We start from the raw sequence: 20,848 nt of genomic DNA on the forward strand, positions 1-20,848 counted from the left end.
TCTTCGTTGGATAACTCCTCTCCCGGGGCATCATGGGATAGTGAAGTGTCCATCGTATGCACACTGCAAAATCCAACCGGAAGCAGTAGGTCATCCGGGTACTTTTCGCCTACTGTTTTTGGAATACTACGAATCCGGACATACTACTCGCCTCGCCTACTGCTTTTCGCCTACTATACAGTATGTAGTAGGCGGTTTCGGACGCAGCCTCCGTCGGGAGGAATATGTGCATCACTAAAATATGCCCTACTGAAAAACTATAAACTCCGCAGGGCGGAACATTAACTCTAGCTTCATAACTTCTAAATTCTAAATATATAAAAATTACACCACAAACTGCAGGCAGCTGGGATGTTCTCTGTTAAAACGTGTTATGTATTAGATATTTTTGTTTATTTTATGTAATGTCCATTTGGAATAGCGTTGTGTAAATACTTTTGTTTGGGAAAATCAGATGTCCGAGTTTTCCACGTGTCCTTAAACGCACCGTGCATTCGTGGATCGTGGACTTTTGAGAGTGCGGAAAACCACTGTCAAAAATCCGTGTGTGCGCGGAAGGTGATTCGTGTGTGTTAGACGATCCACGCATGCGTAGGTAACAATGTGTACGTACTTTCTAAAGAATTGCACACGAAAAATTGATTTTAAGCATTTGTAAAATGTGTTTTACGTGCAGTTTGTACAGCACGCATTTGTGAACAGCATGACACACACACACAAATCGCTTTATACGTGCAGATTGCGCAGCACGCATTTGTGAACCTCATGACACACACACACAAATCGCTTGTTACGGACAAAACGTTAAACACGCATTTGTAACATTTTTGATAGGATTTTATCTCCATTCTCCATAGTTATGCTCCAGACTCAGGTCTGCTAGCAGGAAAATGATCCAGTGACCTGTCCTCTGCAGCCTGTGTGTGTGTGTGCAGACAGCTTACTCTCTCTGACTGTTAACTATCTAGATGATTCTGTTTATGCCTTACTGCCCTCAGGAAGCAATATTTGCTGCAATAATAGATACATGTGTTGCTGTAATGTTAATCTCTTTATTAGACTCATGCAGGCACCGATCAAAACAGCAGTGTGATTAAATCAGCTGAATCTTAACTTTGATGGCAATTTTGATTTCACTTAAATTTATTGCAGTGTCTTGGAGTAAATGCCTCTTTTTCCTTTAGTAATAGTGATGTTGAACATCTGCCTTGTATTAACAAATCTGCAGGCTCCTTTGTTTGCTACTCACTTCCATAGACATCAAACAACAAAACAATTTAAGTCCCTGGGGAAGCGGGTGATTGGAGGCTTTCATGTTAATGTTTTTATTTGTTTGTCTGTTTCACAGCAAAATTTGAACTAGCTCAGAAAATAGTCCGTGTTGATGCAAATGAAAATATGTATTATGCCTGACTGAGCAGAGAGCAGTTGGGCTCCCAGTCACAGGGGATTTGTTGTGTATGGGGTTTGCCTTTCCCTCTGCCAGCACGTGGGTGGATTCATGTAGCCTTCTCCGTCTGTGCTGCTCTCACAGGTACAGCATCTTGAGCATGTCACAGAAATGAACTGAGGACAAAGAGGAGGCCACTCATTTGAGGACGTCTGAGATTTACAGTCTAACAATGAGGTTGCAGAGGAGCTCAGGACTGGTTGCGGTGCTGGGCCTGATCACCTGCATTTGTGCCTTTTATATGACTACTGCCCTTGACATCCCACTAGAGGGTAAGTACGGACTTGTACAATAGCACATCACTTATTCACACATGTTCACAAAGATGCAGAAGGATACATGTTTGTTTCAGTAGTTAATGGACAGATCGGTGAAACACATTAACAGTTTTCAAAAGGAAAACTTTCTATCATAAAAAGTATGGCATTATTTTGTTTTTTACATCCACATAAATATGGAGTGAAAAGCTAACATTGTTGCTCAACATATAACTATACTTTGACCAACACAAACAAAAGTCTGTTCGCTTTTATTATGTTACAGTGGAGGCTTGGGTCTCAAAAATTGGGTGAATAAAACCAAAACTATCATGGTAGAGGTGCTTTATGAGAACACTTTTTTATTTGGGCAAACTATTGCTTTAAATCTTTGGTTAATTTCACCTTGCCCATTGCCTTAAAAATGTGAGTTCGCTGAGCAGTCAGCCGGTGAGTATTAAAAAAATAAAGCCAACATCATTCAGTTTCAGAAAACAAATTCATTAAACTTAGAGCAGCTTTAAACTGCATTTTTATGACAGTGTATTAAATGACATTGTGAAATCAATGTGAACAGGTTGTGCTTGTGGTGATGAACCTACAGAGAATTATGACCTGAATCTGACTCTGTGGAGCTTTTCACCTCATTGTTTAATTGTCTGGATCACAACTTTAGTGTCTCTCCAAGCATACAGTCACACAAAGTGGGGCATTTAGCAAATACAGAGCCAGATACTTCACTCAGGAGTTGATAGAGGCCAAGTTCAGAGCTCAAAGAAAGCGAATATTGAACTTAAGTTGCCATGTGTCCAGAAACACAACTCCAAACGAATGCTAGTGTTGCTGCAGAACTGCTAGGCATTTAAGTAAGCAACTTCACCACATGTTGTGGTCACAGCTTGGTTCAGCTGTCCCTGTTATGGTTACGACCCCCTCACCAGGGGTCAGGGAGAACTGAGGTAGGACTCAAGATGCTGACCCAGGTGCTAGTGGAAAAAAGGAGGTTTACTGGAGAACACAAAGTAACTGAGTCAATTTATGGTACAAAAACAGGGTAGGGCAATGAAGGCTGAGAAGAACAGGACGAACAGGTGAGTAGACTAAATAATGGTAGGAACCGGGAGAGTCAGAGGATCGGAACGGACAGGTGAAAAGACAGTAACCAGGTGGATAAGCTATGCCATCAGGGAAGCAGAGTAGCATACAGTGGGGCAAATAAGTATTTGATACACTGCCAATTTTTCAAGTTTGTATAGTGAAACACGAGTATACAACGTACTGAGTGGACCGGACAGTCCCCAAGTGTGCAGGTTTTCATGCATGTACTTGTGCATGCACAAGGTCCCGTCATACTTTATTAGTTTCATTCAAACCATTAGAGAAGTAAAGTAAGCTAATATGCTTATCATGTGTCTTTAGAAGCTTAACTTGATGAGTTTAGAAAACACTTCATTCATTCAAGAGTTCTTGTTCTGAAACGCTCGGAAAATAATAAGTAGTAGTTGATTCCACTAAAATGTTGTGTGGTGTTTTACAGTGTAACAAGTCAGAGTGAATCAGCTAAATATCTCATCTACTTGCCCTTGGTTTAACTTGATGTGTTTTATGTAAAAAAATGTGTTGAATAATTTAGAAGCAAATAAATCACACCACACTGAAGTGTTACGATCATCAGGCATTTTGTGAATGGAATATATTTGCAGATATTATCTTGTCTGAATCAGGCTTCTGATTTCTTTTGTGCTGGATCCACATGTATCCCAATTTTCCTGGGAACTGGCATTAAACCTCTCCCTCTACATTATTCAGAAATATCTCTTAAGAGCTTGATAAAGAACATTTCAAAGAGGTTGTCTGGAGGGAAAAAAAACATTTTTGGACTCAGTGGTGTCAGAATATCTTTTTACTGGGTCTTCTGTTTTGCATTACCAATGTGTGAAGAGAGGTTTAAACTGGCTGTTTTGTTCTGTTTGTTTTCTCCCTGCTGCCATGGACTGTGTAGTTTTAGGTCATGTAAACAGTAAGTTGACTCCACCATACTGTATCTGGTATTAGTGTCTCCAGCTCTCTGTTTGTTAATCTCCTGGCTCACTGTTGGGCACAGCAGCAGCTTTACTTACTGCCATATGTGTGTTAGATCTGAGTTTCATGTTTCATCAGTCATCATTCTATAATCCTGGCGTTTTACTGTAGCTCCTAGGCAATTGCTTTTCATTTTCATGTAATCACACCATTAATACTTGGTTGTGCAATTTCATCCTCAGCACGTGTCACAACTCTGTCATTATATTAGGCCAAATGAAAAGTTTTATGTCAAAATATGACTAACAAAATGATTCATTCACTGTTAATGACAAACATTCAGTGGCTCTATAGGCAAAATAATGTGTTTTAGATCATTTCAGTAACGTTAATGTCAGTATTTTATAGAAAAGTATTTTTAGGAAGAGAACTCTACACAGTAAACACATTCCACAGTGGTTCCCAGGCTGGGGATCAAGACTTCCCCAAAGTGTCCAAAGATGCCTCTTAGTGGTCACAAGATGATTAAAGGACAATGAAAGAAATTCTTATCAGAAGTTATTTTTTATGTATGCTTTTTATAAAATATTGGACACAACTTCAGTCTTCATTAAAAACAACCAGACAAAAAGTAAGATTTATTTTTCAGTTAACCTGCTCATGGTTAGACTTGCACTGAGGGGTCACAAGCAGAAGCAGGCTAAAACCCAAACCTCCTTGTCACCTCATATATGCTTGTAACCTGCATGTCACTGTGTAATTCCAGTGTCTCCAGCTATGTAAAATATAGACAATTCAAAGTGCACCTCCATATTCAGTAGTCTTTCATCCTCACATAACTCATCAAGATGTCTTGGTGCACATATAGCATGTTTCAAAATTTGGGGCAGTTTCTTTATGGCTGTGAAACTCTCCTCTGTGTGAAGCCAGGCTCTTAGAAACACTGGTATTTGCTTGCCTGCAAAATATCAATATTCTGTTTTTAGAGACTTTCTGAGACAGTGTTGACAGTATCCAAAAGTCAACCCTGAATTGCTGTTTGGAGGACAAACTCTACATTTTCTATGCCCAGTAGAAATGCCTGCCCTATGCCCCCCCCCCACACACACACACACACCTTGCCAGGGTATACCTTACACCCCAGTTGGGAACCACTGCCTTAGTATCTTGTTAAATATGAGGTATTTTTGAATGGAGATCTGTACCCTGTGTTGTGTCTCTGACTTTTTCATGCTTGTTTGCTGTCCAGTTGAGCAGCTGCCCACTATCACAGCTCAGTCACCCAGCTCTCTCATCGCTTTCCCTTTTGATGAGAGCTTCTCTGTGACGTGCGAAGCCAAAGGAAACCCCGAGCCAGAGTGAGTACCAAGCCTTGCATCACTTCAGATGGGAGGAGGAGAAGATGAAATAGACACCAATAACAAACTCCAACAACAACAGTTGGCTGTCGACATGCTGTACTCTTTTTTTTTTTTTTTTTTTTTCACCAACTTTGCAAAATGAACATGTTGCAGTTTTCAGCTGTAGGACTTGACATTTCATTGCTGGCTTTCTTTATGTAGATTCAGATGGACAAAGAATGGCCAGGAATTTGACCCTTTTCTAGACCCCCGGCTGATGAAAGAGGAGAATTCTGGGACCTTTGTGATACCCAATAATGGGAACCTTACAGAGTACCAAGGAACCTATCGCTGTTACGCCTCAAACAAACTGGGGACCGCCATATCGAAGGAGATAGAGTTCATTGTGCCCCGTGAGTAACATACATGTGTGTGTGGGGTGCTCTGTTACAGTGCTTTCAAAGTGATTCAGAGCCAGCAGTCCCATGTAATGACTGCACCCCTCCATTGTGAGCTTTTCATTGTATCAGACATGACAGAAAGTCATTGAGGCTCCTGAGTGCTCCACCCCTTCCAGCATCTCATCTAAAGCTCTGTAGTGGAGAAAGCATCGAATGCGATCTAGCCTCTCCATCATTTCCTTTGCTACATGTTTCATTTTGTTCCCAAGCCCAGTACATACATTCTGAAAGAAAATCCACTCTGTAGGGGACTTTGACTAAATTTGGCTGGGCCTCAACAGCCCAGTAGTAGTGACACATCATACACAAGTCATAGTGATGTTTGTTTTGTTTCTGCAAAGCAAAAACTGAAAGAAGACCATAAAATTCAATCTACTGAATGACACAGAGCACAAAAAACATATGGTTCAGAGTTCAAGAATGATATTACTGCCATCGTCTGGAAGAGAAGAGAACTGCAGAGCCTATTTTAATAATTCATGTTGACTTGGTTTACTCACAGTAGATTTTCTTTTTTTTTCCAGATGTTCCAAAGTTCCCTAAAGAAACAATTGATCCTGTCATGGTGGAGGAGGGTCAGCCGTTTGCTTTGAAATGTAATCCACCTAAAGGAATTCCACCTCTGCAGATCTACTGGATGACTATCAGTGAGTGATACATCTTATTTATGAAAAGTTAACAGTGTTGTATGTGCAGTTTAGTTCAACTGACAAATTTATTGATTTATTATTGAGTTATTACAAACTCTTGCAGTGCAAACAAGCATTCTTCAAAGTCACAGACTTTCAATTTAAATTTGACTTGAGGCCGCAAGATAAATCTTGGGAACATTAAGTGGATATGAAATTCTGATGCACAGATTTATACATTCATTTGAACTTTTCTCTAATTTTTGTGAAAAATGTTGATCATTTTTTATTCCGTTCTTTAAATAACACCATGCAAGAAATTTAGAGGGAAAATCATTCTTTGATGTGACTGCTGACAGTCCAGGAATATGTATGAACGGAGGCCTTCTATTTTACAAACAGTCACAAGCCATAAGAATTGACACCCCGTTTCAAACTATACAGATGCAGCCAGCTTAAATTGCCCGAGCTGTGACAGGTCCGCACATGGCCCTTGCCCTGTGATGACTCAGTGATCACAGCGCCGCCTTGTTAACGCCCCTAAGCACCATGTGTGCAAGCCACCCGCAGCGTTGTACATATCTGCCAGGTGGAGCAGTGTTTGTTGTAGTTTACTACAGAGGCCGACTGATAATTTTGTCCTTCTGTTAATGTCTAGAACTGCTGATGGATGAATATAGTAGGACCGCCGGACCGAGCTGACTACTGTTTCATTATGCTTACATGCTCAGGCCTTATACACCGTTTGAGACATCGTGCCACATTATGTCTAAATTTTTCTCTCTCTCATCAACGTGGTAGTTTTTGTCACTAGCAGTTTGAGAGAAATGTAGAGTAGATTAGTTTAGATTTTAGCTCTGGACACACTCCTTCAGTTTCTCTGTTCTTGTTCCTCCACAGGTTTATCTGATCTGTGTAAGAACATCTGTACAGCGCACTTTTAGTGTTTGTGTGTGTGTGTGTGTGTGTGTGTGCAGATGTTTTAGCATGTGCACACACACACAGTTGTTTAGTGTGTATGTTAGATTAAACTACTAGTTGGTTATGTATCAGTTTGTAGTTCACAAAGCAGGTACTGCCCCTGACTTAAATGATGTAAAACATACGGTTAAGATCCAACACACAAATTAACATTTTGAGGCTGTGGAGAGAATTAGACAGCTTTAAGTAACAAATGTTCTAACACATAAAACAACAAGGTTAAAACAAAGGTGTGTTGATTCTTTTTTACTGCACCATTAGATCAGACAGATGACATCCTAGTTCCTGTATTTACTACTGTTCTGTGCAGTTTATATTGTAATCTCAACCTCTCTTGGCTACTCTCGTGGATGATTTTTGTCAAAGTGAATTCCTCCAAACGAACAGCTCTACATCTCTATAGACAGGTGTACAAGCAGGAGAGAGGGGACCGGGTTGGATAACCATGGGCATGGCTTCATACCTGAGAGGTGTGAAATGCCATGACCACTTCATTTTAATGCGAATGATTTATCTCCAGCCTCTGACAGGCAGTTGCCTTTCCTTTTCTAAACTGTGCTCCCACTTTTATTCATTTGGTTTCCTTTTGTTTAATGGGTCAGAGACGTTTGTCATTGTTGGAAAGTTGGTGAAGTCTTTCCAGTTCTTGTACCACGCTAATTCTGAGAGACGAGACAGTCCAAGTAACTTCAATACAGTGCTGATTTATTCAATGAACACAGGTAAAAATTAACATTGCACGCTCAGGTATCTTGCACCCCCAACATGCACGCAGGCAGCTGGAAGATGAAAGACCCCGAACCAAAACAGGCCTATACATTTTATCTCTTCGGTTGGGCTAGCCCCATACTACACAGGGACGTCAACCGAGACGTCTCTGTTGCCAGCTTTGCAGCTGGTCATAGCAGTAGTCAAAACATGAAGTAAATCAATGTGTATGTGTCTGTTGATTAAGTGTGTAGCTAAAAACATTCTCACACGACCTCCAGTGACATGTCAAGACATTAAACATAAGAAAATATTATGGCAATAGCTACAGTTATACACTTAATAATAATAGTAATAATCATCCTGTCTGCTGACAGTCAAACTTTTCTATCTAGTTATCCTTGACCATGTGCACCCTGTAAAAACTCATGAGAATGACTAAGCATCTTAACAGCCTGAGCCAGACATCCTGTCTACTCTAAACATTTCTAATACATAAAGTATCTAACCAATACCTATCTGACTAAAAATACCTAACATTGGTATGGGAGAGTATTGATGAGAGATAGCTGTCTGAACTGAATGAGCTACTGAGATGCTGTTTAAAGACAATGTGCGTGCTGCACTCACTATAAGAAAATACAGTGTGTCGTTAGAATGACAAAATAGCCTTCAGTATGTCATTATAAGGACACAATTCAGTATGTCATAATAATGTGAAAAATTAAACCCAGTAGTTTTAATAAGTAGGCTGTAAGAAAGTAATCTGTACGTTAAGACAGTGCAGTGACATCCGTCCGTTAAACCCGCATTCTGCCCCTCGTGTTTTAATGAAGCTGTATTGACAGTACTGTTTTACACAGTCCACAGCAGCTGTGTGATATTTCAGATTTCAAATGAATGGTCACAAAGAAGTTCTCGTCTTCATTCTAGCATGCTTTACTATTTATTATGTCTTAATGTAACCTAAGCAACCATTAACCATTTTTCACTAGAAACCCGGTGTAACAGGTGATAATTATCTATCTGGCGCAGCACCTGTATGATAAGGATTATGGTCAGACAGTTCTGTTGTATAAACCGTGGCCTAAACAAAAACACACCTGCAGTGTGAATACAGTACTTCACAGAGTCACACTCTGGTATTCTAAGTGGCTGCATCTGTAACTGGAGTGTATTCCACAACCTTAGTTCTTACTATAACAATTTTCTGTGTAAAAGTCATTAATGAATATAGTTGTCAAATTATTTTTGTGCAGTAAGTACAATATTTCCATCTGAAGTGTATGAAAAGTACATCAAAATTGAACTGAAGGACAGTACTTGAGCAAATGTACTTAGTTATTTCTACCACTGCTTCAGTGGGAAACACTGTATGTTAAAGTGTTTAAGAGTGGAGGTAATTTATGTCCGATCTTCACAGTAACAGGATAAGATTTGTGTAAAGTCCTCTTTTTGTTGTCAGATCTCCAGCACATAGAACAGGATGAGAGGGTGTCTGTGGGCTTGAATGGAGACCTTTACTTCTCTCACGCTGTGGTGAAGGACAGCAGGAGAGACTACTGCTGCTTCGCCGCCTTCCCAAGGATACGAACCATTGTTCAGAAGACCGCCATGTCTGTCATTGTCAACACAAGTAGGTATCACTTCAGTTTCGTTGCCTTCACTCAGGCGCTGTTTTCTTCATAAACCAGCAGGATGCAAACTTTGATTTGTTTTCGGAGCAGTGATCACTTCCAGCATGTTCATTGATATCCATATCCACGGCAACACTTCAAAAGGCATCCAGGTGTCATGCTGTCTTGTTTATGTGCATCTTCTTGGTTTTATGTTGTGATTTTGATCTGGGTGATGCTTGTCATGATGCATCCACATTGTCCTCATGTTCATTTTATTTTTGTCTCATCCAACTCCATTTTAGAAAAAAGTGACACAAATCCTGAAACTGGTAAGTTTGAAGTTTTTAGAATAAAACACACCCTGTGCTGTGCATTCCTGTACATGTCTGAACAGCTTTGAACAAATAGCAGGTGTGTCTCAACGTTCATGTATAACATATATTATTTATAAGCCTAGCCTCTGGGTAACTACACCTCTGATTTATGTCATACTCTGCTATACTTTCTTAGCTAATGCAATCCTGCAGAGACGACCCTCTCTTCTGACTCCAGAGGGTGTCAGATCAGAAACACAGCTGGTCAAAGGAGAGGATTTAAAATTGGAGTGTATTGCTGAAGGATTGTGAGTAATGCTATCTTTTTAACTGTTTATTGAGTTATCTTATACATTTTAGGAACTTTTGTACCCAAAACTATGTTTCATGTGAAGCAGGTTAGATTTACTGTGCAATGTGACGTAAATTTCGTGCCATGGTTTGTTCTTAAGGAGGCATGATGTCCTGGCTTCTCACTCAAGATTAGACTATATCTAGAGACTTTTTCACACTGTCCTCTTTCTGTTAGTCCAACGCCACGAGTGGACTGGGAGAAGATGGGTCATGAACTTCCTGTTAAAGCAAAACTGGAGAATCATGGAAAATTGCTGATTGTGCCGAGAGTTGAACAAGAAGACAGCGGGAAGTACATGTGCAAGGCAAAGAACGCACTCGGAGAAGCTGTCCATTACTTCACAGTGACAGTTGAAGGTAACAACAGTGTGCAACAAGCAAACAGTGGGAGTGTTGAAAGTGATTAGTAGTCATAATTTGAAGAACAGGCTGATTCTTCACTGATTTTAGAACGTGATTATTAGCTCTAGTAATACACTGCTTGATCAAACTTATGCTTTAACTGATCGTTTGAAGAGGCAAAGTTAAATGGTCAAAAAAGTACAGGTAAAAGAACAAGCCCTATGTTACCTCAAGCTCTATATTTAGAAATTTACTTAAACTTAAGTTTAATTACATATGTATTATAAACAAACGTACTTAAAAAAAAAAATCAAAGTATGCATACTACGTAAAATTTGCCCCTGTGACTGATGTATTGTTATATATACATATGCAGCCATCTTAAATCGCTGGCTAGACCATGGTGGAGCCATGCCTGATCTGTGACAGGTCCGCGCCCGGCCCCAGCTCTTACCATATATTCCCCACATTGACGCAATGATCACAGTGCCACCTTTTTAACACCCCTATGCACTGTGTGCAAGCCACCAACAGTGTTAATGTATCTGCTAGGTGGAGCAGTGTTTGTTGTAGTTTACTGCAGAGGCTGACTGATAATTTGATTCTTCTGTTAATGTCCAGAACTGTGGGTGAATGACTGTAGAAGGACTGCTGGACCAAGCTGAGGCACTTGGTTGGCAGTGACTGCCGACATAGTAATCTGTGTCTGTGTCTGTCACAGTAATAACTACTATTTCATTATACATACATGCTCAGACGCCTTATACGCCTTTTGAGACATCGGACCACTGGCAGTTATTGCATTATGTCTACATTTGTTGTTAGATCAAGGTTGTCAGCTCTATGCTATAGAAAAGAGACAGTCACTCTCAGGCTCTTTTATGCTCTCCCGAATAGAACCTCTGACTTTTTCCACATTTCAGGGCTAGTCTTGGCCAAAAAGACATTCTCTCTTCTAAAAATGACGTTCCTATATAGCCTATGCAACTACACTGAAAATGCTGATACGTTTTGTAGTGAATGCACTGGTTATTAGATTGTATTTTGAGGCAACATAACATTAATCCTTGATTCCTTTTCCTACACAGCAGCAGAAAAAGGTGGAGAAGGGAGTGTGGTGGAAACACAGTGGGCAGCTTGAGTTTGGGTTTGAAATTCTGCTCTAATGTTTAATTTGAAGCCACTTTTAAGGTTTGCTAACTCTAAACCAAGTGCTGTGAGTCAACACATAATCATGATAAATGGTTATGGTTAATGACAAAATAACCTACAGTATGTTGTTAAAATGAGAAAACACTGTATGTCATAATAACGTGAAACACGTTTTAACATGAAAGTATCTCATAAAACAAGGAAAGCATCTTGTTATAATGAGAAAGGTTTCTCATTAAAACAAGACTTATGTTGCCATAGGCAGTTTTTGTGCGTAATAGGAAATATAATCCTGCAGGCACCACTGATATTCACTATAGACAACTCTGCCATCACTTTCCAGACTTGGAAGCTGTTGCACACTGTGTGTCTTTGAGAACAAAACACCATCTAATGGTGACACAGTGTAAACCAAGGAACAGCGCTTTGGTGGGCGTGTTTACGCCTTTCTGTGTAGAGTTTGCATGTTCTCCCTGTGCCTGTGTGGGTTTCTCCCCAAGTACTCTGGCTTCCTTCCACAGTCCAAAGACATGCAGCTTTGGTTGACTGGCGACTCTAAATCGCCCGTAGGAGTGAGTGTGGGTGTGTGTGGTTGTCTGTCTCTAAGTGTCAGCCCTGTGATAGACTGGCGACCTGTCCAGGGTGGACCCTGCCTCTCACCCATTGTCAGCTGGGATCGGCTTCAGTGACCCTATTATTATATACTGCTGGGTACTTTAGTTCAGTGGGTCCCAGCCTAAGAACTGGGCCCCTCCAAAGGGTCACAAGATACATCAAAGAAGATATTCTGACACAGATTTCTGTTCATACTTTGGGCTTTTCTGTAATCCTTGCTCTTTTGTGAAATATTGGACAATTTGACCTCATGAGGCCTCAGATATTACATCTGAGACATTTAGAGGTGAACTGGCTTTTTGGTGGAACTGCTAACAACTCATAGACATCTGAAATCCAACTAGACAGTTAGTTTTGTAAAAGAGCTCCAAGCCAACAAATTGGAAACCACTGGTATGTATTTTATAAGCATGATATGATTTGTTCAGAAGCTCTTATTTTATAGTAACTATAGATGCCAAACAAATTTACTAAAGCAAAAGTTCGTTTCACAATGTAGTGGAGTAAAAGTAGAAAGTGGCAGAAAATTAGAATACTCAAGTGCAAGCACCTCAAAATTGTAATTAGATACAGTACTTGAGTAAATGTACTTAGCTGCTTTGGGTGTACAGTAGCTACTCTCTATAAGATGATGTCTTGTAAATAAAAAGAAAGGTGCATCACTGTAGATGCAAAGCTATTACAAATCATCTTTTGGTGAAAAATAAGGCCTAGAACACATGAAGCAGATGCAGCTGGTGGGGGAATCCATGTCTCCTGAATAAAGTTGCACTTGTAATGCAGGTGTTGTTTTTTCAGCAGATGAACTGTAAATAATAATAATGGTTTCTCCATCAAATTGTTTCTCTGGTCTTTTGCTGTACTCTATCATATACTGGGCACTGTGTCATCTGTGTCTGTATGGAGGTGTATGTGCAATACATTCTTCTGAACAGAATGATTCCAAAACTGTCTATGAGAGAAACAACAGTTCTGGTGAGACAGTGAGACAACTTTTATTGTAGCAGGACTCTCTGAATAACACTGCACCACTGTTCTGCTGACTGTGTCCTCTGTCTGTAAATGCTTAGTGTCTAACACTCATCAATTTGATAATATGTTGACTGTGTGTTCCCAGAGCCCCCAGAGTGGGTGTCTGAGCCTGAGAGCCAGCTCAGCATGATCGGCTCAGACGTGCGCATCAAGTGCTCCGCCAGTGGGACACCTCAGCCAACTATAACATGGAGTGTGAACGGTGTACGCCTACAGGGTCAGTCTCAAAACTGCCTCACTTTGGACTCACTTTTCTGTTAAAACCCTTTCTATTCAAACTGTGTGGAAATGTAATAGGTTATGGATTTCTAGTTTCCTGTTAAACATGCAATAAGTAATGTAAGTAGTTTTAGTTACTTCATCAAAGTAATGTAACATATTACTTTTAATTACTTTTCTAAAGTATGTTTTACAACTGAAGAGTCCTAAAATACATTTAAACCAGGTAGTGTAAACCTCCCAACAGTACTTGACACTTAATACCGTCACTTATTACTTTAACTTTTATTAAAGGTTCTTAAACATAACTTCAGTTACATAATATGTCACTGTTGAAACATGTAGCCTACTGAACAAGCACCAAGCAGAACCATTTTCCGGTTTCAGACAGAACATACGGTTGAATTTCCAGCACTGAAAAGTGTTCCTGTATAACAGCATGACCACCTGCTGTTGTCAGCAGGTCGCAAGCCAGGTTGCTTAGAGCAATGTCGATGATTTGATTGGCAGATGAGAGGGGACGCAAAGGCAAACAAGAGAACCAATCCAAAGCAATGTTCAAAATTGAACACATGCTGTCAAATGAATGGAGCCTATGAAGACATAGACACAGCTCCTTGTTAGCTGGCCTACCTTTGATAGTGTTATTTGTGCCAGTGGCTTTGCTGACCTGCACTGTGTGGAAATATGCCAAAAGGTGTTCTGCAAGGCGAAAAGATACAGAGCAACGGAATGAATATTACATATACACATAACCTTTTTACCAAAAAGGATACATTTAGATATAACCCCTTTGTAATCACCAGCATTTTGATTAGCAACTGTAATTTGAATGCATAGTTTTTTCTCTGTAGCATTTATTTTATAATTTCCTTACAGCTGCTAGTTACTCTGAAACACTCAAATAACAATTTTAAGGTCTCAGAAATGCTGAATGTTGATTTTGCTTTGGTTTCTTAAAACAACATATTACATAACATGACACAGGAAAAGATTGTTTAAAGGTGGCTTGAGAAGTCAGTAAAACTGCAAGTGCTAAATGGATGTCGGAGGAATCCACTGTGAAATACTGTGAGAATAATCCTGAGTTGTCAACAGCTCTGGATTCTTTAAATTGAATTCTAGCCACTGAGACACAAACTTTGTATCAAAGGAAAAAAGGAAACAGACCAAAACAGGTACTTGTGATGAAAGTTGTGAAGGTGCAAGGTTTTTGTCATGCAATAGGAGACTAGAGAATACATTTGAAAAACACATTAATATTGCAGTTGACTTTTTCTTTACTGTGAATCATATATATTTTACTGTACCGCTGAGAAACCATTGGAAATGTTTTTTAGACTTTCATCATATTTGTGCCTATTTTCTTGACTTACTAGGAAGTTATACAACTGATTTATATAAGACAAAAAACAACTTACTTTTCAGTAAACTTGTCACAGCGGTGGAAATATACAACCGGTGATGGGGGTTGTAAGCAGACATCTCTTAAAGAATCAAAAGCCAACAATGTGAGAGGCTCTATGTTCACACCCAGAGTCTGTTATGAGGAAAACATTTATTTTTGGTGTCATGTTTTATTAAATATCCTCTATGTAGTATTAGCTACAGCAAGATGGTGAAAAACCTTCATTTTACTGTGATTATGACTGTGAGCAAAGTTAAACTACTCAAAAATGTTCATGTTTAGATTTACAGTACATCCAGTGCAGTTTTCAGTAAATGCAAATACTATACATGGACTTTATGAAATAATTCAAATTGTTCAAGTTGCTGTGGAAAAACAAAGCCCAATCAACAGTATCTTTGTTAAAATAGTGCAGCATGGATGTTTAAAACTGTTTTATTGAATGCGTCTCTGGTGACGACAGATGTGCCGGCAACCAACAGGAGGGTGTTAGGTGACACCATAACTTTACACAACACCAAAGCATCTGACAGTGCGGTGTATCAGTGTGAGGCATCCAACAGACACGGAACCCTTCTCTCCAATGCAAACATCATGATTATGAGTAAGTACGACACCTTTTAGTTGCATGAGCCACAGTTTTCATTAGTTCGGTTTCGCCATTACAAGTACATCAAAATACAGTATAAAGATCTGTGACAAGTGTTTGTGAGTGTCAGACTCTGCAGTGAGTCATAGGACTGCTGACTGATGTGTTAGTGGAATTTAATAGGAAACTTTCATTTGTCTGTAGATTTGTGAATTTTTTTTTTGTATTTTTTGCCTCAGAACATCGTGCACATACATGTGCATAAATTTGTCTATGGTTAGAAAGACATGGTAATAGTGTCAGTGGCGGAAGTAGTACTCTGAATGTTGCAGCTGGTAAAGGTGGAGCTAATGTTAACTACAGTACTTAGAATGTGAAATGCTTTACACACTGATGGGTAGGTGGTAAATTTCCCACCAGGGATCAATAATACCTGATTATAATGTATTTGTTTTGTTCATTTGATTTTGAAAAGTGATCAAATACATGTGGTGCAGTAAAAAAGTACAATATTTGCCTATGAAATGTAGTGAAGTCTAAGGATGAAGCAGCAGAAAACAGAAACACTCAAGTAAAGTACAGGTACCTCAAAATTGTACATAAGTACAGTACTTGAGTAATCTACTTAGTTACATTCCAGCACTGCATGATAGAATAGTTATATGTTTACAGTCATCAGTGATAGCTTGACCTATTGTTTCACAGCTAACTCGCTGTCGATCTGTGGAGATACAGCTAGGTAGGAGGTTGTTGATCTCTTGTATTTTAGCTACTGACCTATGGGGCTTTTTCGTGTAAAGTAAGAGAAAGTGTGTCCCTAAAACACTTAGAAGCAACTTGTTATATTCTGCCAAGTAAATGTAAGATAAAAACTTGCCTGAGAAAATGACTTGGCATCCATTTGAAAACATGGTATTGCATTTTGACCCTTATTGACAGAACTGCCACATCAGTTTAGAATCATGCCAAAATAAAGTAATGACTTATATAAAAAAGCAGCTGATTGCTTCTTAAAGTCTTGGGTAATGACATAAATTTGCTTTAAAGTTATTACAGTGATACAGTGAAACACTCAACTATGGCTCAAATACTATTGAAAATGAATGTGGATGATTTTTGACCCATCTTGCACATTAAAAGGTGAAGAATATCTTGTGTATCAGACAGTTAAGCTAGAGAGCTGGTGCTGATGTTGGCATATGCCCATGAAGCAGTGAGGAGCCTAGGGAAGGAGAGCTGTCTACAAGCTGTCTGCTCCCTCATTCACACTAGCGGTTCTCCCTGTGGAGCAACAAGCCCCGTTCCCTGCCATTTATATGGTAACAAGTTCTCCTTCTGTACTGATTTCAGTGCTGTACATCGACATGTGCTGCTTTACAAGTGCAGATTAAAAAAAGAAAAAAAAAGACAGAATGTTAGAATGTTTACTCTGAGCAAGTCTGGGGAGTTTGGTCGCAGTGACACAGGAGTTAATAAAGCTGGACAGTCTCTGAATGCTAAGTCCCAGCTGCTGCCTGTGCAAACAATTAGGAGAGACAGACCATTTCAATAGGAGGCTTTGGCTACAACTGATAAGGTGCACACACTCGGCTAACTCATTATTCCATTGTTTTTGTCTTTTATTTAATTTTTGCAATTACACATTTCTGACAGCCTGACAGCTGACTCATTTGTTACACTAAGGAGCCCACAATTAACACACAGGAAAGGCAACACTGCTGTCACCTTGTATAATCCACACATGCTGTATCTGGCTTACGCCATTCTCTTTTTATCTGGTTTTTAAAACTGATAACCTGTGATCTTGATCTCATTCAGTTTTATTTGTAAGGTAAAGGCTACACATACAGTAGGTTCCTCCATGGTGGAATATCTGCATTAGAGCCTCCTCTACTTTCCTAACAACATTAGACTGATGACTACATTGTACTGCTGGTCTATGCAGATCTGCCACCTATGATTTTGACCAGGGAGGGGGAGGAGTACTCGGCTGCAGAGGGGAAGGGAGTGATGATGCACTGCAAGGTCTTCAGTTCTCCTCCTTCTGCTATCACTTGGTAAGTGGATAGTATGTTCCTGTCTCCAATACACCAGCAGAGAGCAGTAGATCTCAAGTGGCTGAGGCATACAATCCTTCTGCACACATCTCTGTGTCATTGACCTGTTGTTTCTTTAAAACACATCTGTCAGCCAACACTAATGTTCTGTTCAGTAACTTTTACATCCTATTGGCTGCTACAGTGTAGTGTTTGTCTGTTTAGATTGCTGCTTTGTTCATAAATAATTTGACCCAAGAGAACTCTGAGACTTTAATTAGTGTTGTTTTTTTTTTCAGGAGCAAAGATGACTCCTCTGAATCTGTGAAGGGACCAAGATTTAGTGTTCACATCAACGGGTCGCTGGAGATTTACAGTGTAGAGAAAGACGACACAGGACAGTACACGTGTTTAGCTAAAAACACAGAGGGACGGTCTGCCATCGATGCAGTGCTTTATGTGAAAGGTAAACAGTTTTACACGTAAATGTGTTAGTGGCTCACAGTCCTTGAAATGTAACTAGTAACTAATACAGTTCTACCTATGGAAGATCCCACTAGAATTACCATGCCCCCAGAGGACCAGCAGATCCTAATGGGTACCACAGCCCAGCTCTCATGCCTGGCAGAGTACGACAAGTCCTTCAACAACGACTTTGAGCTCCTGTGGGAAAAAGATGATATAGAGATACCCCTCAACTACACGGAGAATTCAAGGTAGGATACTGGATTTTTTTTAACAGCACTGCAGATTAAATCCCAGCTGCAAAGTCATTTTACTGTACTTTCAGTTTTGTCAGTCAAATATTGTGTCTCCATCCTACTGTCAACAGATACTTTGTGGAGAATGATATTCTTCAGATTATCAATGTGAGCCACAGGGACCAGGGTGTGTACACATGTGTGGCAAGAACTCCAGTGGACCGAGCCACAGCCTCAGCCCTGCTCATTGTTTTAGGTGAGCTAATATATGAACAATATTGCAGTCGTGCTCCGGGGGCAAAAGGATCAGAGAACCCCTGGTGCCACATTAATATATGGCACAATCATTCGTGGATCAATATGTCAGGAAGCCAATGCAGAGCATGAACATGCAGACCACTGCTTTATTAGTGCAGTGCCATGTCTGACAATCGCCCTTTTCAAATGCTGTTGACATGGCTGTTAAAGTCTAAAAGAAACGGTGGCAGCCTATGCAGCGGTGCAGCTCGTTCCACATCCTCTGACTCTCAGGATGATTTGATTGAACATTTGCTCCCTTGGCTTTTTTTCTGGAGAGATTGATGGGTCTGTGAGTTTCAAAATCCATGTTACTGTGATGGTTTTCAGATGTCCCAGATGCGCCTGAGAATGTGCTACTGTCTGAACACAAGAGCAAAAGTGTGAAAATGAAATGGATCCCCGGGGATGATCACAATAGTTCAACCACAGGTAAAAGAAGCAATTGTGTGTGCAGGTGTCAGTACAACAGTTTAAGGCATACTTAATGAATACCGAGTGTTTCTTGAACTGAATGGTATTAAAAGCTTTACACATTTTTGGGCATTAGTCGCCATGTTAATAGATTTGTTTGGAACCATGTTACTATATGAATCTATTACTGATTCATCTAAGCATGAATTATCCCTGAGGAATATACAAGTCTAGAGCAGGGTTTGAGGAGGTTTCTGCACAGCCAATAGTTAGATAAGTAATAGTCTGTCAAGAGCTATTGCAGTTAGGGGCCGCTCTTATGGTCTTTCTGCATGTTAACAGAGTTTGTTATCGAGTATGAGGAAAACCAGTGGGAGCCAGGAAACTGGAAGGAGCTTCTCCGAGTACCTGGGAACCACAACTCAGCTGTCCTCAAACTCCACGGCCACGTGGACTATCGCTTCCGTGTGTTTGCAGTTAACACTGTAGGGAGGGGTCCTCCCAGCAAGCCCACAGAGAGATATAAAACCCCCCCAGCAGGTCTGAGGTTTCCTACTTTGATGGTTTATTATACTTTTTGATAAAGTCCTCCAGGCCACTTGAGCTGCCAACACTGGTGCTCTGTGAACTTTAAAACACTCAGCCCTGCTACATAATTGATTCCACTCTTGTTGAAAATCTGCTCTCCTGTGTGCCTGTTTCTCTGGAGACTTCTTCCACTAATAATGCTGACAAAATCTATATTCCCTTTTTTTCTACAGCCCCTGACAAGAACCCTGAAAATATCAAAATCGAAGGTCATTTGCCACATGAAATGGATATCAACTGGGAGGTAAGCCATAGAAGTTGCAAAAAAAGTAATGGTACTATTTGCATTTTCCTGTTTTTCTGCATAAATTGGTCATGAAATGATCTGATCTTCACCAGATTCACAAATACGTATCAACAGACACAGCATTTCTCAGCTGATAAAACACAGTCATGATCTTTCATGCCTTTATTGAACACACTCATTAAACATGGATGGATGGTGGATAAGTACTATAAGTGAAATACTAGGCTTCGGATGTCACTAAATGTCAACTGGAGTCAGGTGTTAACAAACTTGGAGTCCAGTCAATGAAACAAGAATGGAGGTGTGGTTTAGAACTACTCTGACTTATAAAAACGTTCAAACAGTGTCAGTGTGCTATTCACAAACAACATCAGCTGATGTGAGCCAGGCCTCACAAAAAAGAGATCTCAGAATGCCTACGATCAAGAGTTGTTGATTTGCATGTAGCTGAAAAGGGCTACAAAGTCATCTCAAAGACTTTAGATATTCATCAGTCCACAGTTAGACATTTAGACATCCTGTGTATAAATGGAGACAATCTGGAACTGTGGCTACTCTCCATAGAAGTGGACCCCCAGCCAAGATCACTCCAAAGGCACAACATAGAACACTCAGGAAGGTAAAAATGAACCCTAGAGTAACGCTGAAGGCTTGAAGGATTCATTGGTTAGCTTCTCTTTTCATGAGTCAGCCATATGCAAAATATTGAACAGGCATGGTACCCATGGCAGGACACTATGGAGGAAGCCATTGCTCTCCAAAACAACACTGCAGCACGCCTGAAGTTTGTCAAAGACCTCCTTGACACTCCACAGCACTACTGGGAAAATGTCATGTGGAAAGACAAAACTAAGGTAAAATTGTTTGGGAAGATCACACAGCACCATGTATGGTGTAAAAACAGAACCACGTACCAACATGAAAACATCGTCCCAATAGTGAGGGAGCATTGTGATGTGGGGCTGCTTTGCTGGACCTGGACCGCTTTTCATTGTGGAAGGGAAAATGAATGAAATGAAATCTACTACAGAATGGCTTCAGAAACACTAAACTGGCCTTTTGGAGTGGCCCAG

The 20,848-nt window shown here is 40.1% G+C and overlaps 1 protein-coding gene across 9 annotated transcripts in view; it reads left to right on the forward strand.

Annotated features, from left to right (window-relative positions):
• Nucleotides 1–20,848, forward strand: part of chl1b (cell adhesion molecule L1-like b) — a 91,711-nt gene that overhangs the window by 34,865 nt on the left and 35,998 nt on the right. For 3 of the 9 annotated variants that reach the window (XM_020592690.1, XM_020592699.1, XM_020592692.1), the window contains exons 2-19: nucleotides 1,535–1,722; nucleotides 3,710–3,727; nucleotides 4,979–5,087; nucleotides 5,292–5,482; nucleotides 6,055–6,177; nucleotides 9,314–9,484; nucleotides 9,770–9,796; nucleotides 9,978–10,089; nucleotides 10,311–10,492; nucleotides 13,362–13,493; nucleotides 15,367–15,507; nucleotides 17,438–17,549; nucleotides 17,828–17,994; nucleotides 18,079–18,244; nucleotides 18,361–18,485; nucleotides 18,857–18,958; nucleotides 19,283–19,480; nucleotides 19,702–19,772. In XM_020592690.1, the coding sequence (XP_020448346.1) occupies nucleotides 1,623–1,722; nucleotides 3,710–3,727; nucleotides 4,979–5,087; nucleotides 5,292–5,482; nucleotides 6,055–6,177; nucleotides 9,314–9,484; nucleotides 9,770–9,796; nucleotides 9,978–10,089; nucleotides 10,311–10,492; nucleotides 13,362–13,493; nucleotides 15,367–15,507; nucleotides 17,438–17,549; nucleotides 17,828–17,994; nucleotides 18,079–18,244; nucleotides 18,361–18,485; nucleotides 18,857–18,958; nucleotides 19,283–19,480; nucleotides 19,702–19,772 (2,247 nt within the window). In that variant the 5' untranslated portion in view covers nucleotides 1,535–1,622. Of the gene's footprint in view, nucleotides 1–565; nucleotides 606–1,534; nucleotides 1,723–3,709; nucleotides 3,728–4,978; nucleotides 5,088–5,291; nucleotides 5,483–6,054; nucleotides 6,178–9,313; nucleotides 9,485–9,769; nucleotides 9,797–9,977; nucleotides 10,090–10,310; nucleotides 10,493–13,361; nucleotides 13,494–15,366; nucleotides 15,508–17,437; nucleotides 17,550–17,827; nucleotides 17,995–18,078; nucleotides 18,245–18,360; nucleotides 18,486–18,856; nucleotides 18,959–19,282; nucleotides 19,481–19,701; nucleotides 19,773–20,848 lie in introns of those variants that run through there. The other 6 variants (XM_020592691.1, XM_020592694.1, XM_020592693.1 and 3 more) reach the window with 6 other exon arrangements.

Source organism: Monopterus albus, unplaced genomic scaffold (genome assembly GCF_001952655.1).
Source record: "Monopterus albus unplaced genomic scaffold, M_albus_1.0 scaffold18.1, whole genome shotgun sequence".
Classification (NCBI taxonomy): Eukaryota; Metazoa; Chordata; class Actinopteri; order Synbranchiformes; family Synbranchidae; genus Monopterus; species Monopterus albus.